Consider the following 14,816-nt stretch of genomic DNA (forward strand, 5'->3'; position numbering starts at 1 on the left):
GGGAAATTAATCTTTCTGTGGATTCTTTAAGTATGAGCCACATTAAGTTTTAAAATCTTGTACTGCTACTCTGTACATCCTGCAGGGGTTTTCTTTCCAGTGGCTATTGGGAAAGTTGAGTAGGAAAGCTAAGGGACTGAAACATGTTTGGAGAATCTTGGGTTAAATTGCGCAGTTTAGGAGTTTTGTTGCTTTCAGTCAAATGTGGTGCTATTAGTACAGTGGCAGAATAGTGTAAAGACAAAGGATTTTCAGCACTTGTCCTGTATGAAATACTTGTCCTGGCCACCTTGTTGAGAGGAGAACATTTTACATAGTCATAGAGAAGGGTTACTTTAGATATCTTACCCTTTGGTGCAGTGCTGCATGAAGAGTTGCAGCAGGTGAAGTCAGATCTGGCTGCTGCAGCACACTCTGTGTCTCGGACATCGCGACGCTTGTGACAGTGCAGGGAATCGTATAATGAAGAGCAGTGTTGATCCTCTGTCCTTAACTCATGCCGCTGTGCTTTTTTATTTATTTCACAATTGTGTGAGTTGAGTACAGAGTGTCAGTCCGGCCCTGCATCACCCCACGGCACCTAAATGCTGGTAAGATTTGGGTGAAAGTTTAACTCACCACAACTTCAACAGCAGACGCTGGCTCTACCTATTAAATAAAGTACTGTATGTGGTAGGAAACACCACCAACTGGGAAGGATCTGTTTTCTTGTAGCCGTAGTGTTTCTTTTTCACACCAAACCCGCACTACTGACTATTGACTAAGAAGACCCCAAGAAGCCAAAAGTCACAGAAGAGGCTTCTTTTTGCAAGAATTGTGCTCTGAAGGTACATCAGACAGGGAGATCATATGGGATGTGGTAAAGCTGCAGAGCAAATATGAAGCCCAGAACTTCTCAGGGCAGGTACTGATGAAGTGTCAACAGTTGCCTGGCAGTGGGCAGGAGGAGACCTGCAGCCAAGCAAGCCCTTTCCTCTCCTTCCACTGGAGTGAAGCAAGAAGCTACATCTCCAGGTCTGACAACACTATTAGCTAATTAACATAGTGGTGTAGATGCAGACCTAATGACACAGTTTGCAGTGTCTGTGCTGAAGTACCCTATCAATTTGACACTTCATTCTCCTCTAAGTTTTCTACTTGTGAAGAACTGTTATTCCATTGATCAGCTGATACTATTTGATGCTGTATCATCTCTGGTAGTATAGAAGAAGACAAACCACAGATGCACAGTGTATCCGTGCACATGGATGTGCCCTGTTTAAATTGAGATAGCTCTCCCAAAATCAAAGTCCGAGAAGCTGTATCCTTTGAAAATCCTGCAGGTCATATTGACTGTTGAGGGGGAGGGAGTATAATCTATTTCAATGCATTTTTCTGTTTATTAACATCTCCCAAAAGTATTTTTAAAAGATTTTACAAAAAACTAGTCTGTTCAGTAAAGATAAAACGTTTAGAAACCAAATACTAGATAGATCAAGCAGAATTATACAAGCAGTGAAACGTGCAGAATCAAGGTTATTCGCCTGTTCATTTGATATACTGTCCTGGTTTTTGCTAGGATAGAGTTAATTTTCCTCTTAGTAGCTAGAAAGCACTGTGTTTTGGTTTCAGTGTGGGATTTGTTACCAGAAGAATGTTGATAAAATATGAGGACACCGTGTTTGTGTGGTTTGCAAGTGCAAAGGACTGGGAGGGAGAAAGTGCAGTAGTCAGCAAAACCCAGAGTTGACAGTTGGATATGCCAATAAGATATTCCATATCATATTATGTCACGTTCAGTATATCAACCAGGGCTGACTGGAAAAGGGCAGAGGGGGTGAGATTCTCTCAGGAATCACTCAGGCTCACTTTTCTGGGATTGCAGTTTCAGCTTCAGGGTTCCTTTGTACTCCTCTGGTATCGCTGTCGGCAGGTGGTGACCAATTGTACTCTGCACCACTCATTTATTTATATTGTTGTTATCATTATTATCATTGTTATTATCTTTACTATTTTAATTTTATTTTACTCTAATCATTAAATTCTTCTTATCTCAAACTACAAGTCTCCTCACTTTTACCCCTTCGAGTCTCTCCCTGATTCCCTGGGTGGAGGGAAGGGGAGGGGGTTGTGAGTGGCTGTGTCTTGTTGGGCTGACAGCTAAGTTAAACTATCACAGATACACTAAATGAACTGCTGAGTAAAACATGTGAGGAAACTCATGGCTTATAGTCTTGTTCCTTCACTTGGGTTGCCTCAGTAAGAGTTGCATTTGGAAAAAGCCTAAATACTATAGCAAGCTGTTGGGAGGCAGGGAATTTACTCAGTTGTAACACATTTTTCCATTTATGAATGACTCCCAAAATTCAGAGAGTTTATTACTTTCTTTACTATAAAGGTCTTGAATAAAGGCTTAAGAAAGAGCTGAGACTGACTATTTTGCCAGTGGTATCTTAGCCAAACAACTTTGGGTTGTACATAGGAGGAAAGAAACAAAAAACAACCAACCAAACAAAAAGACCTCTTAGAATTACTAAAATTTCCCAGGAATCAGCCATTGTTGTCCAGATCGTAAAGATACATGTCTCGTCCCTGCCCATCTCCTAATACTTCTTATGTGTGGTGTCCTTTAAAGAGTGTCCTTATACCAAGTTTTTTTGTACTTTCAGGTCACTACATGTATGTGGACTCTGTTTACGTCAAACATTTTCAGGAAGTGGCCCAGCTAATCTCACCAAAGACCACAGCCCCAATGCGTGGGTGCTTATCTTTTTATTACCAACTTAAGCAGGAGAGTAGCATTGTTTTTACTGTTTACTTGAGAGACACAAGTGGCTTTTATGAAGAGATCTGGAAAACAGACAGTGCACTGAGTGTGGACTGGGCGCTAGCAGAAGTTGACTTCAATGCACCATACCCCATGGAGGTAAAGCAATCATTCCTGTTCAGTCCAGCTACAACTTCCAGGTTGCATTGCACATCAGTGCCGACTCGGGCCAAGTCCAGAGCATGGCAGTGGCTGTCCAGTATCTGAAAGATGGTTATAAATATGCTGGTGATCTGTGGTTTCCTTTGTCTGCTGCATAAGGGTCAAGGAGGAATCATGTTCCATACAGGTGCTTGATTTTCAGCAAAGATGAAGTCAGGTGGCGAAGTATTTGAACAGAATAGCTTGGGAGGTTGCAGAGTCCTTCTAATGTGAGATCTTTCAGTTCCTATTAAACAGTCAGCGGTCTCTCAGTCCCATATTTCTGTGACTCGATGACTGTTTTTTGAGGATGCTGAGTATCATAAAATAATGCATGCCTCCCGCTGCAGAAGAAAAATTTAAAGAAATATTCAAGCTCTTTTCTCTACCTCATACAAGCCTGCAATTCAGTCTTTCTGTGCTTTCACAAGATAGAGTCCAAACTTGGTTCCTAATAGTACAGTAGTCCTTAGATGTGAAAGCCAGCTCTCTATGGTTACTATGATTAATTTCAGGAGTATCAGAATGAAAATGAATGTTTTATTCCATAATGTTTACTGAAAAAAAAATTCAAATCTTAGAAGATTGGAATAATCTTTATATATATATGTGTGTGTGTGTATATGTATGTATATGTATATATGTATAAAAAATATATACACACACACACCCACACTCCCCTACACATATATATGTATAAAAGTGTATGTAATATATATGGTATATATACATACACACATATATAATTATATCTTTATATATAGGTAAACTATATATACTTATACATCTATAAATATCTTGTAAGATTGTCATAAACAGTGTATATGTGTTATATATACTTACATGTATACAAATACATAATATATGTTTTGTACATACATGTGTGATTTTTATACATATCTCTCCCTCTCTATATATATAAGTTGGCTTTCATTCTTCTTCCTTTAACTCCACATAAGTTGTTAATTCACCATAAGCCTGCAGATTTTCAGAAGTTTTAGAAGTAAAGCTAATTTTCATCAGATGTTACATAGTCCTTTTATACTCTGCAAAGTCAGTGACCAAGTCATCCATTTGAATTGTCAGACTTCAAATAGTGTGGGAGAGGAGATTAGATCTCGTAGGGTCTCATAATACTGAATGGTAAGTGTATTATTCAATAAATATAAAGTAACATGCAAGGGGAAAAACAGTCCTAGTGCAATAGATGGAAATTAATGATCTCTTAGAGCTTGGCATTACTGTGGTTAGTTTCATGAAAATATCCTCTCAGTTCTTTGGGCATTCATAAAACCATCCAGAATGTTGGAAAATATCTATACCGGAATAAACAGCAAAACAGAAGATGAATGCACAAGGTGCCCTTGTGTTTAGGACAGAACTCCAACCCTCTCAGTTAAAAAAGAATATCCCAGAACTACAAGAGGGAGATGGGAATAATCAAAAGTATGGAGGAGTTACGTGAATGAAATAACAGGTTTCAGCCTGTAAAAAAAAAAGACTGAAGAATCATAGAATCATAGAATGGTTTGGGTTGGAAGGGACCTTAAAAATCATCTAGTTCCAACCCCTGTCATGGGCAGGGACACCTTCCACTAGACAGGTTGCTCAGAGTACAGAGTACCATCCAATATGTTAGAGCTTCATAAAAATCATGAATGACACAGAAAAGATTAACTGTTCCCTTTTTCTCATAATTCACATTGCTGTTCCAAGTTGTTAATTACCAGATAACAGTTTTAAAATAAACCAAAGGGAGGATTTTTTTTCCTACATCACATAACTGTGGAACTTACTTCCACAGTGTACTATGGATACCATTATTCTAATCAGTTCCAAAACTGATTAGACAAATTAATGGGAAAGAAGGACTCCATCCATAATGCAGTGGAACAGAGGAAGAACTAAAAACTTGTCCTTGTCTTCAGTTCTTTCCATAGGTAACCTCTGCTGCAAACAAGACATTGGGCTAGATGGGTCTTTATTCTACTCCAGGAATTTTATGTAATCCAACAGAGTTATTATTTTAGAGATCACCTTACAGAAATCAGATAAAACATTGCCTATAATTTCTTCAGGTGCTTCAAGAGAGTCTTCCTCTTTGTTTCATCCAGCTAAAGGAGATTGCATGGGATTCTTTCACAATTCTCCTAGTTTGCCTCCCATCCCCTGACGGGACATCACAGGTGTTGCTTTCACTGAACAGGATCTCACTCTGGAAACATTTGTCTGTATATCCTTGTTTTGTCCCTAGGATGCCTTGTGATTCAGGCCTTTTCTCAAAGTTTCCTGTAAATCAGAGCACTGATACTTGAGAGAAATTTTAAGACACTTCCTCAAGAGTTATGGACTGCCCTCCACTTAGTTGAGGAAATTATATCCCTTGAGAATTGTTAAGTACAAACTTTGTTTGATTTTTGTGGTAAACAAAACACAGAGATAGCTTTTCTGGTTCTTATCTTAACTACATTTTTTCAAAGGCAGTCTTCCCTGCCAGCTGATGCCAAGGCATGGGTTTCAGTTTCTGAGGACGTTGAGAGAAAACAGTAAAAGTTAATATTGTAATAACAGAGTAATCCACACAGTTTGTTTTTAGCTCTTGATCCAGATAGATTCTAGATACAATAATGATTAGGTAGCTTTGGGGTTATAGTCAATACAGACTGGTGACCCTGAATACTGGCTTTGTATGGTATCGTGACAGTAGCTTCACTGCATCTTTAAAACTGATGCTTCATAAAGCAGCAGAAGAGCTATGTTCCCCTTGATTTTTCCTTTACCTAGTGTAGGGCAAGATCTGGTGCCAGGGTTAGGATCTGATTTATATCCCTAATAAATGATACAGTGTAATTTGCCCCAGCTGGAGTCTGTCTGAGACATCTAATCAGAATTCTGTAGTATAAAGACGTGTACCAAAATTATTGTTATGTATGTGGTAGATGAATAACAAACAATTATCATTTTCAGGTAATATTTGAAGTTGCTTTCAATAGCGCCAAGGGAGGTTACGTTGCCCTTGATGACATTTCTTTCTCTCCAGTTTACTGCAGCAATCAGACAGGTATGAGTTCTTCCTATGATTTGCCTTCCTTGTTTTCCCCCTTTGCTATGCCCCTCTGAACTGTCTGTCAGTACTTGCAATATTTGGTAGAGATGTGCAGGTGCTACCTTCTCAGCTGACTAGTGCTATTGGGCTCCTCTTCCTCCTGGTGACAAAACAGCAGATAAACACTAATGCCATTCATTTGATCCAGAAACCAGTCCTTCATGCTTGCTCTCCAAAGACCTTGCCTCAGGGATCTGCAACTGGAGTGCTGGACTGAATGCTGTATTTGCATCACCCCAGCTTTTGAACAAATTACCACTTGCAGGACTGTCATGGAAAGATGGGGAGATTTCCCTAGATGCGAGGAAGAAAATGTCCTGGGCTTTTAATTATTGCTGATGTAGGGAGTATCTTCTTCCATGCCACACGCCTTGAGGTGTTCTTCAGAACCAAAACGGAAGCCTGGCTTTCTTGTCTTCAGTATTCCAGGAGGTATTATTTATCTGAGAGACTGGCATGTCTATCAGGATTTTATTAGTGTTTCACAGCAGCAGAAGTCAGCTGAGTGCATATGACCTCTGCTGTAGAGGCACTTGGGATTTAAGACTGTCATTTGTGAATGCAGCCTCCTAAGTAGCTGTGTACTGGTTGTTTGGGCTTTATTGTAGCATTAAGTAACAGTCAAAAGTAGATTAGTGGTTTCCCACTGAATCCATCCATTCTTTTGGTCACAAGTTTAAAGTTTTGCCTAATATTTTGAAATGATCAAGGAAAAAAGAGGGTTTTTTACCCTTTTTTAATCTGCTTGGAGTCTATGCTAGCTTCACCTGCACTGATCAAGTATCAATAGGAGATAGATTCCAGATATGTTATTAATCCATTACTCTTGGCTGAGTAAATCTAGTTGCTTCATTAACTCCTCAATGTCTCTTCTGTTTTTGCTTTGTTTTGCAACAAATGAATTATGTTTGTAGTATGCCATGGATTGGAGGTATGTGCTCATCTGTGTTTTCCATTCTAATTTTCAAATGGCTTATATGTGTTGAGGGATCGGATAAATTTTGTAGTATTTTCTGCCCCAGCTCTGATTTAGTTGCACTATCACAGTCCAAGTTCAGATCTACTCTGTCCAGTAAATCTGATAGGTTCAGCTAGAGCTTTGCCTACTAACTCTGCTTTTGAAGTTTTGGGTTGTTTTTTTTCTGTTTGAGAAATGAATGTCAATAATTTGCTTTATGTTTTGTGGAACTACAACAAAGCTGATTAATCCTTCAGACTTACCTCCTATTTCCATCTTGAATTGTTTAGAGTAGAGATGCTAAAGAACAAGAGATCTTCATTCTCCTTGTAGTCAGCCATAGCAGTGTATATAACAGCATTAAGTTTTTTCCTTATTTTTCTGGAAGTTTTAGTCAACAAAGGTATCAGTGCTAGCCAAACAGAGGGAAAACGTACCAGAGTATTAAACTTGATCACTAAAGGATGAGTCCTTAATGGTCCATGGACCTGGTAATGCTCCAACTCTATTTTCTTTAGCTAGAAGGAAGCAGTGAGAGGCCAGGGCTGCCTCCTTTTTCTCTGTAGGCAAAGACACATGGGCAGTGCTTAGATCTGGCTTATTTGTGACCAAAAATACCACAGGCATCTCTCCAACACCAAAATTTTGCTTCTCCTGAAGCTGATTGCCTGTGTCCCTGCCCTTGCCAGGAAGCCTCTCTTAGCCCCTGTGCAGAAGGGTTGTGTGTGCTGCTGTGGAGTGATGCTTAGAGGGTCCTGATTCCTGGCATAGCCAAAAATTGCATGACAGCTTTGCATTGTGCACCTGCTTCCCCCAGCATGTGGTACAAATTGAAATGTTTTACTGAAAAGCACACATTCAGCAGGGGGATTTTTTTGGAGTAAAGCAAATCCTGAACCATGAATTCCACATCACAGGTCAAGAGGGAGGCATCAGCGGGGCTGGGGAGCTTAGCTTAGCTTTGAATCAACTTCACTATAAATGGTGCAGCTTTCTTTGCTGCAGTGCTAAAATGAGTGAGGCATAGCTCCAGAGGTCAGTAGCCCTGAGGTGGTACAGGAACCAAAAGCATTTGACTTACATACTTAAGGCATGCAATGCACACACACTATACATGACTACAAAAAGGATTTTAGAAAGTGCTTTTCAAAAGAATATTAAATGTTGCTATTTAACACAACATTGTTAATGTTGTGTTAAACATTACAGAAAGAAATGTAATTCCCTTGGAAATAAAGCTATCCCCTTGGAAAACTGAAGTGAAAATATGACACCTGTGTGCACACACACGCACACTCACAGTCATTTTGTCCAAGTATCATTTGAAAGAAGGAGGGGGTTGAAAACAAATGCTCTGAACATCTTCATGCATTATGTCCTGAAGGAGGAATCTTTTCTTAATATCTGTAGCTTATTTATATTTATAGGGGCTGTGAAGGAAGTTTCCTGCCCACTCCATCAACACTATAAGAAAATAACACCCACTTGTGATAGAAAAGTGATATTTTGCTATTATTGTGACTTTGCACTATACATGTGTAACATCTTTGCACATGCTCATCTTCTGTAATGCAAAGAAAGATGAAACAGACTATACTTTGTCATCCTTGGGCTTCAATTACCTATGCTTATTATAATGTCCACCTCCTAATGGAACTATGCATCTGTCTTTTAGGAACTCCTTTCAATCCTGCCGAGGCAGGCTGCAATTTTGAGGAAGATCTGTGTAATTTTTACCAGGATCACAAAGATGGCCCAGGATGGAGCAGAGTGAAAGTGAAGCGTAATGTGTATAGAGCAGGAGATCACACTACTGGGTTTGGTAAATCAAAACTCCTTTTCACTAGAAGAGTCAAGCTGGATATAAAGGTTAACCTATTGTATCATTGTTCCCTGCTAAATAACGTAATTGGCACACTGGTTAGATTGCCTCACTGCAACTCCCTGCCACTAAAAATCAGTGTGCACCACTCTGTCCTAGCTGGGACTCTGGCTGTGTCTCCCCATACGTAAAGGGGGAAGGTCACCTATTGAATAGTCATGCAGGGCATAAATCAGAGTATCTTCACTATACTGATCTGTAGGCACTGAAGAGATGATTGCACAAAAATATGCAAGCAACTATAATAGCAGCTTAATGCATTGCTTTTAATATAGAGAAATGGTAGACTCTTAGCTCTTCCAGGCTTAGGATAGTTGGCACTTTTAAGGAAAAACTGTGAAATGTTATGTAGTGAAACCACACAGTGAAAGGCCTGCTAGTAAGTTCTGAAACTCACACATCTCTGTGTAGAGTATTTGTGTTTCTTAATCATATGTGCTGAAGTCTCACCTCATTATATTTGGTGCATGGAATAATAGGCTTTGTGCCCCATCCTTCATTGTTTGGTCTGGGAGTGGTAAACTTGAAACAGCCAGGTTTTCAGTGAAGCCAGTAGGCCAGAGAATTTTTCAGTGTAAATTTGAAAAGTGTTTTTTTCAGGTAACTTAGCCATGTGCCAGTTTAGCTTGAAGTAGCTGAGATCCTTTTAGAAAAAAAAAAATTATTTCCTTTCAAACAGAGTGTGATAATCTATTTCCTGCCAGTAGAAACTGTTTTTATAACCAAAGTCTGATGCAATAATGGAAGCTGCTTTAGTAGCGAATCAGCTGTGTTAATTGCTTATTAGAAATACTCAATAATTGCGCTGTCTTGCAGGTTATTACTTGTTGGCGAACACAAAGTTTACATCACAGCCTGGGTACATTGGACGTCTGTATGGCCCAACCCTGCCAGGAAATTTGCAGTTTTGTCTGCGTTTTTATTATGCCTTATATGGGTTTTTCAAAATGAGTGGTACTCTTGCTGTTTATATCTTTGAAGAGAATCATGTTGTTCAAGAGAAAATCTGGTCCGTCGTGGATTCTCCAAAGGGAGTTTGGACTCAAGCTGATATCTCCTTCAAAAAGCCTATGCCTTGCAAGGTAAGAGCCAACTCTTCAGATATGCTAAATTCTGGATGGATATTTTGCTTGTCTTCTCCTCCCAGGGTTCTTTGTTATCCGGTGGTTAATCCTAAGTGAGCTATACCTGCAAAGTGAAATAGAGTTCCGCAGGCTGTACAGTGGGGAGCAGAGTATTTCTTCGTAGCGTGGCTCCCATTGGGCTTCCTACAAGGAGCGAGACTGTTGCCCTGGTGTCCTCAGCTATAGTCACGGTATTTGTGGAGATTTCACTTGAAGAGCACTAATGAGAGCTGGTTGTGTCTTTGTTTGTCAGCAGCCTCCACATTCACTCGTTTTCATTTGTTTGTTTCTATGTGATTTGCATCACTGTACTCAATTACAGATTTTAATTAATCTAAAAAGTCAGTACTGGTAAGTTCTGGTCAAAATGGGGAGTTGATTCTATTTTCCTAAACTCGACCACTGGGTTAAAATATAAAACCAGAAGTCTGTAATTTAGAGAAATGGACTTTAAGTATTTGCAGTGTCTGGTTGGAGAGGTCACTTTCTTACCTCAGCAAGTTAATAGGATAATATAACATAATATTTCACGTCCTCAGTAAGTCCTCAAGCTGCTGTTATTCCTCACTTCCACTCTTTTTCCGAAGACTAACTTTTACCTAAATTTGTGTATGCCCTACTTTTGCGGTTATCCTGATTTCTGTAATGGGTATTCACTACCTATGAGTCATCTAAGAAAGGCCAGATGGATTACCACCTGATGACACCGAGATAAATCCAGCTCTTTTTGATACTACTATGAACATACGAATGAAAGCTTGTCTTCTAACTCAGGTATTTCTAAATTATAGACAAATATCTTAAGCATTTTCCCCACTACAAAGTATTTTTTGAAATTGCAGTAGTTATTGAGCTTAACTTTTCTTGAAAAAAAAAGTTCTTCAAAGTAAAGATACTGTAAAAGAAAAATTTCACCCAAAAAAAAGCTGCTCAACTGTGTTAAAAGAGAAATTTACTGAGAATTTTGGTCCTAATTGTTGGCTACTGTTTTCTCTCAGATATATGATACCTTAGAAAATTGATGGGATTTTTATGTACATATTTTTTGTGCCTGAAATGTAATAGAATTTATAATTCCCTTTCAAGTTATATGGAAAGAAAAAGAATTTTATTATTGCCCAGTAAGTGCATGATAGGAAACTCTCATAGTACCATCCCAAAATATTTGCGGAAAGATATTTTTCTCTCTTCTTTTTTTTTCTAAATCATGAAAAGGCATTGGTTAAAAGGCAAGCTTATAACATACTTTTGCCATCTCCCATTTATGTATTTATTACTTCTAAAAAGGTTCAGTAGCTTCTGTAGCGTAATATACTGTATGAATAGTGATGACAGCTGAGCATGACTGTTAAAAATGGTTTATAGCCTTGGAGGTGGCAGTTTTTTTAGCATCTGACATTTACATGGAAATTTTTTTCCAATATGAATTTGTGAAGAACTATTTTTATGTTTTCCTAGAAATTACTATATCTAAAACATGTGCGAAGAAGCTTGCCTGGGATGGAAAGCTTTTTTATGACTTGAAGCTTTCATGTCTGTAGTTAGTAGTCTGCCTGTAAGCAGTAACAGATGGGGACAGCAGCACAGAGGACACTAAAGAAGTCAAGGCAATAACCTCACTGCTTCTGAGCCCGAAGGTCTGCAGGAGGGAAGAAACCCTGTGCTCTGCAGCAGGAGGGTTTGTTGGCCTCTGTCAATTCTCAAAAACCTTCAGTGGGTCCTTCAGGTCTTGTGACGGGTAACCCTTCTTTCCCATGGAAACAAGTTGCAAAATGTTTCTGTTGAGAAGGCATTCCTCAAATATCACAAAAAGTGAGATTTATTTGGCTTTAGAGAACTCAGTGTGTGTTCAGTGTATCATAATTGAGACATCCCTTAGCCAAATAACTATGTATTTGCGGGAGGGTGTGAAGTTCTACCTCAGTTTCAGTTTAAACCTGTTTTATCACACTGTCTTTTTTTCCTGGTTTGGAAGATTAAATAACATTTAGAATAGGGATTAACTTGCAGTTTTGCATATGTAGTAGATGCTATTGGTACATAATAAATCATGCACAAGCTATAATGTGGTGAATTTTATGTGACAGTTTTACGGTTTTCATGATGACTGAGTATGTATATACACTATTTGTTTATAACATTTTCCTTAGACAAATAGTACATGGAAGATTATGGGTGAAGTTCTGAAACATGTCAATACGGAAAAGTGTATCAAGATATGTCCATGGCTGAGAAGATAGCATACAAAAGACAAATGATGCCAGAGTTTAAGTGTGTGTCTGCATGCCATAAAACAAGGGTGAAAAACCAGTATAGTTACAGCTTGGATGAAGTTGTGCAGTGAAGCCAGTTCTGGCTTCACCTTGCAATCTCATGCCTGCCCAACTCTTCACCCTTAATACTTTTAAAAGTCCATTCATGTTTTATTTTGTTTGTTTCTTCCCTCTCCAAGCCAACAGAAGGAAATGAAGGAGTCCTGTGTGGCACTGTATAAACCCTTAGGTTAGTTATCTGTAAAAATGTGTCTGCCTAGGACTTAGTGAAATAGCTGACAAGGAACATTCATTTCCATGGCTGTCTTCAATGTAGGCCAGTGACGGAGGTGCATCAGAGCATGTTTTGCTGACAGCAAGGAGTGGTGGGAACCAGCAAATCAGGGATTACAATTCAGGCTCTGGAGGGAGAGACAGTGTAGAGAAACATGAGAGAAACAAGCTCACTGAAGCTTTCCCTCTCTTGTGCTGTTCCCTCCAACCTGCCCTTGTGTCTCTTGCCTCCTCACTGATGCATCTATCCTGCCCCATAGGTAGCAATCCCTTCCCACACTCTCCATCTTACTCCTAGCTTTTCAACTCTGGACAGTCCCATTTTTCCCCCTCTAGTCCTGTCCATGTCCCAGTCTGTTTGCCCTGCTTGTCCTAGTTCTTACAAATTTTAGTTTTTCAAAAACTGATTACTTGACATAAAATACAGTTGTGGCTCCAAGACCAAACCTTGACACATTTCATCCTCCTAGTCCAAAACCTAGGAGTGCCCAAGCTTTTAAAATAATTTTTTAAATAGGGGCAAAAATAAAACCATTTTTTCCTAGCCTTGTTCTTGGAAATGATGGAACAGTCCTGGCTTAAATCTTCCAAAACAAGCCTGAAGCAAGGACCCAGCATGGAAAGTCTGAGCTGAAATCATTGTGTCTTGGCAATGTTATAAGCAAGTGAAAAACAATCTTTTAATGGAGTGAGGTGGTCTCAAAATAAGATAGGGCTACCACCTTTCCTCTAATACCAATGTAGTAGCTGATGCTTATTGTATTGTTTTCTGAGATGCATCACGTCTAGACTTGGATGATAAGAAGTTGTAGGCTTGCACAGTAGTTTGACTGATCAAGTTCTTGGTTACTGGGTGTGACTTGTTGATTGGGTTAGTGCCTGTGGAAACAGTAAACAGTCTCCTGGCAGTTGTTTAATGGCCAGTAAAGTCAGCGAGGCAGTCATTTTCTGCTTTGGCCTGGGAGTCCTGAAGGTCATAATGATTTTGCAGCCAAAAACCAATTGTTCTAAAATACCTCATTACCTATGCATGTCTTTCATCTTTCTTCTACTATGAATACTACTCCCAAGGCTTTTAAAACAATATTAAATTCATCTGATACGTTTTAATTTTGATAAGGTGTTTGTTTGCATCAGGACAATAAAAGTAAAAATGCTTAGATTTTCATCTCTTGTTTTGTGTAATGGTTTTTGCAAGTTCTTTTTGAATTAGCTAACTGCAGTCTGGCACAGATTGTTGGCCTGAGTTCTGTGAGCAGGAAACATGAAGCTGGCCAACAGGCTTTAATATGACACTTTGAAACTGGCACGTTGAAAAGGTTAGATGGGTATGATCCAGCTAAGCAAGTAATAAATGTTTACACACACACACACACACACATATATATAGATATATATGTATATGTGTGTATATATATGTGTACATACTGCAAATACATATGCTATATAATGCTAGTGGGAAGACAGGAAATTTTAAATCCTGATTTCTCAATTTATACTTGATACTCTCTGTTTTATTTAGTGTGAGTATCTATGATGCTGTACACATACAGTATTGTTCTTATACTCTGTAGTGCCCAGGGTATACATGTGAGAAGGAAGAAATTAAAAAATACTCCTAATATTTATTAAAATAAATTAAACCTTTCATGCTTTGTTGTTTTAAATGTTTTAAAGGGCAGCATAAAAATCTGAGTCTGAAATACGTAGATTCTTTTGATCTGATTGAATGTACTGAAACTCATCACCCAGGCCAATATATGACAGGAAAATGTCAGAGCTACGCGAAGGAAAAATTTACATATGGCATATATAACCTGGAGATGCTCACATGCACTGTGGAGCAAGCACCTGCATTTTAATAGTGTATGTGTGTGTGTATATACACCCCCATGAAAAGAGATTTCTTTTATGCAACTTCACAAAAAAGTCCAAATGCCTAGATTAAATTAAGATTTGATTGCAATTGGGTCTACTTATGTCAGTTGCATTAATTCCTGGTAGATTTGGTTTACTGTTCTGAAGCTCTGGTTTTCAGAAGCAAACATCACATATTGTTTATGCATTCATGCAAGTTTTTGCAATGTTACCTAGCGCTGTAGTGCTTGGATACCTCCCACAGAGTTCAAAAACAAGTTCTCAGAAAGATAGCTGGCCACCCTACGCCCATCAGAGTAGCCATGGCCGTGTTTCTTGGGTTTTCATTCTTTCAGTCTACTTTTCTTCCTCTTTGAATTTTTTTTCCCCACTCTC

At 38.9% G+C, this 14,816-nt stretch overlaps 1 protein-coding gene across 1 annotated transcript in view; it reads left to right on the top strand.

Annotated features, from left to right (window-relative positions):
- The first annotated feature begins 849 nt into the window (after positions 1–849).
- Positions 850–14,816, top strand: part of MAMDC2 (MAM domain containing 2) — a 27,345-nt gene continuing 13,378 nt past the window's right edge. The window contains exons 1-5 of the mRNA XM_010178108.1: positions 850–859; positions 2,649–2,905; positions 5,915–6,008; positions 8,687–8,833; positions 9,710–9,975. Of these exons, the coding sequence (XP_010176410.1) occupies positions 850–859; positions 2,649–2,905; positions 5,915–6,008; positions 8,687–8,833; positions 9,710–9,975 (774 nt within the window). The remainder of the gene's footprint in view (positions 860–2,648; positions 2,906–5,914; positions 6,009–8,686; positions 8,834–9,709; positions 9,976–14,816) is intronic.

This window comes from Antrostomus carolinensis, unplaced genomic scaffold, assembly GCF_000700745.2.
Source record: "Antrostomus carolinensis isolate BGI_N321 unplaced genomic scaffold, ASM70074v2 scaffold52891, whole genome shotgun sequence".
Taxonomy (NCBI): domain Eukaryota; kingdom Metazoa; phylum Chordata; class Aves; order Caprimulgiformes; family Caprimulgidae; genus Antrostomus; species Antrostomus carolinensis.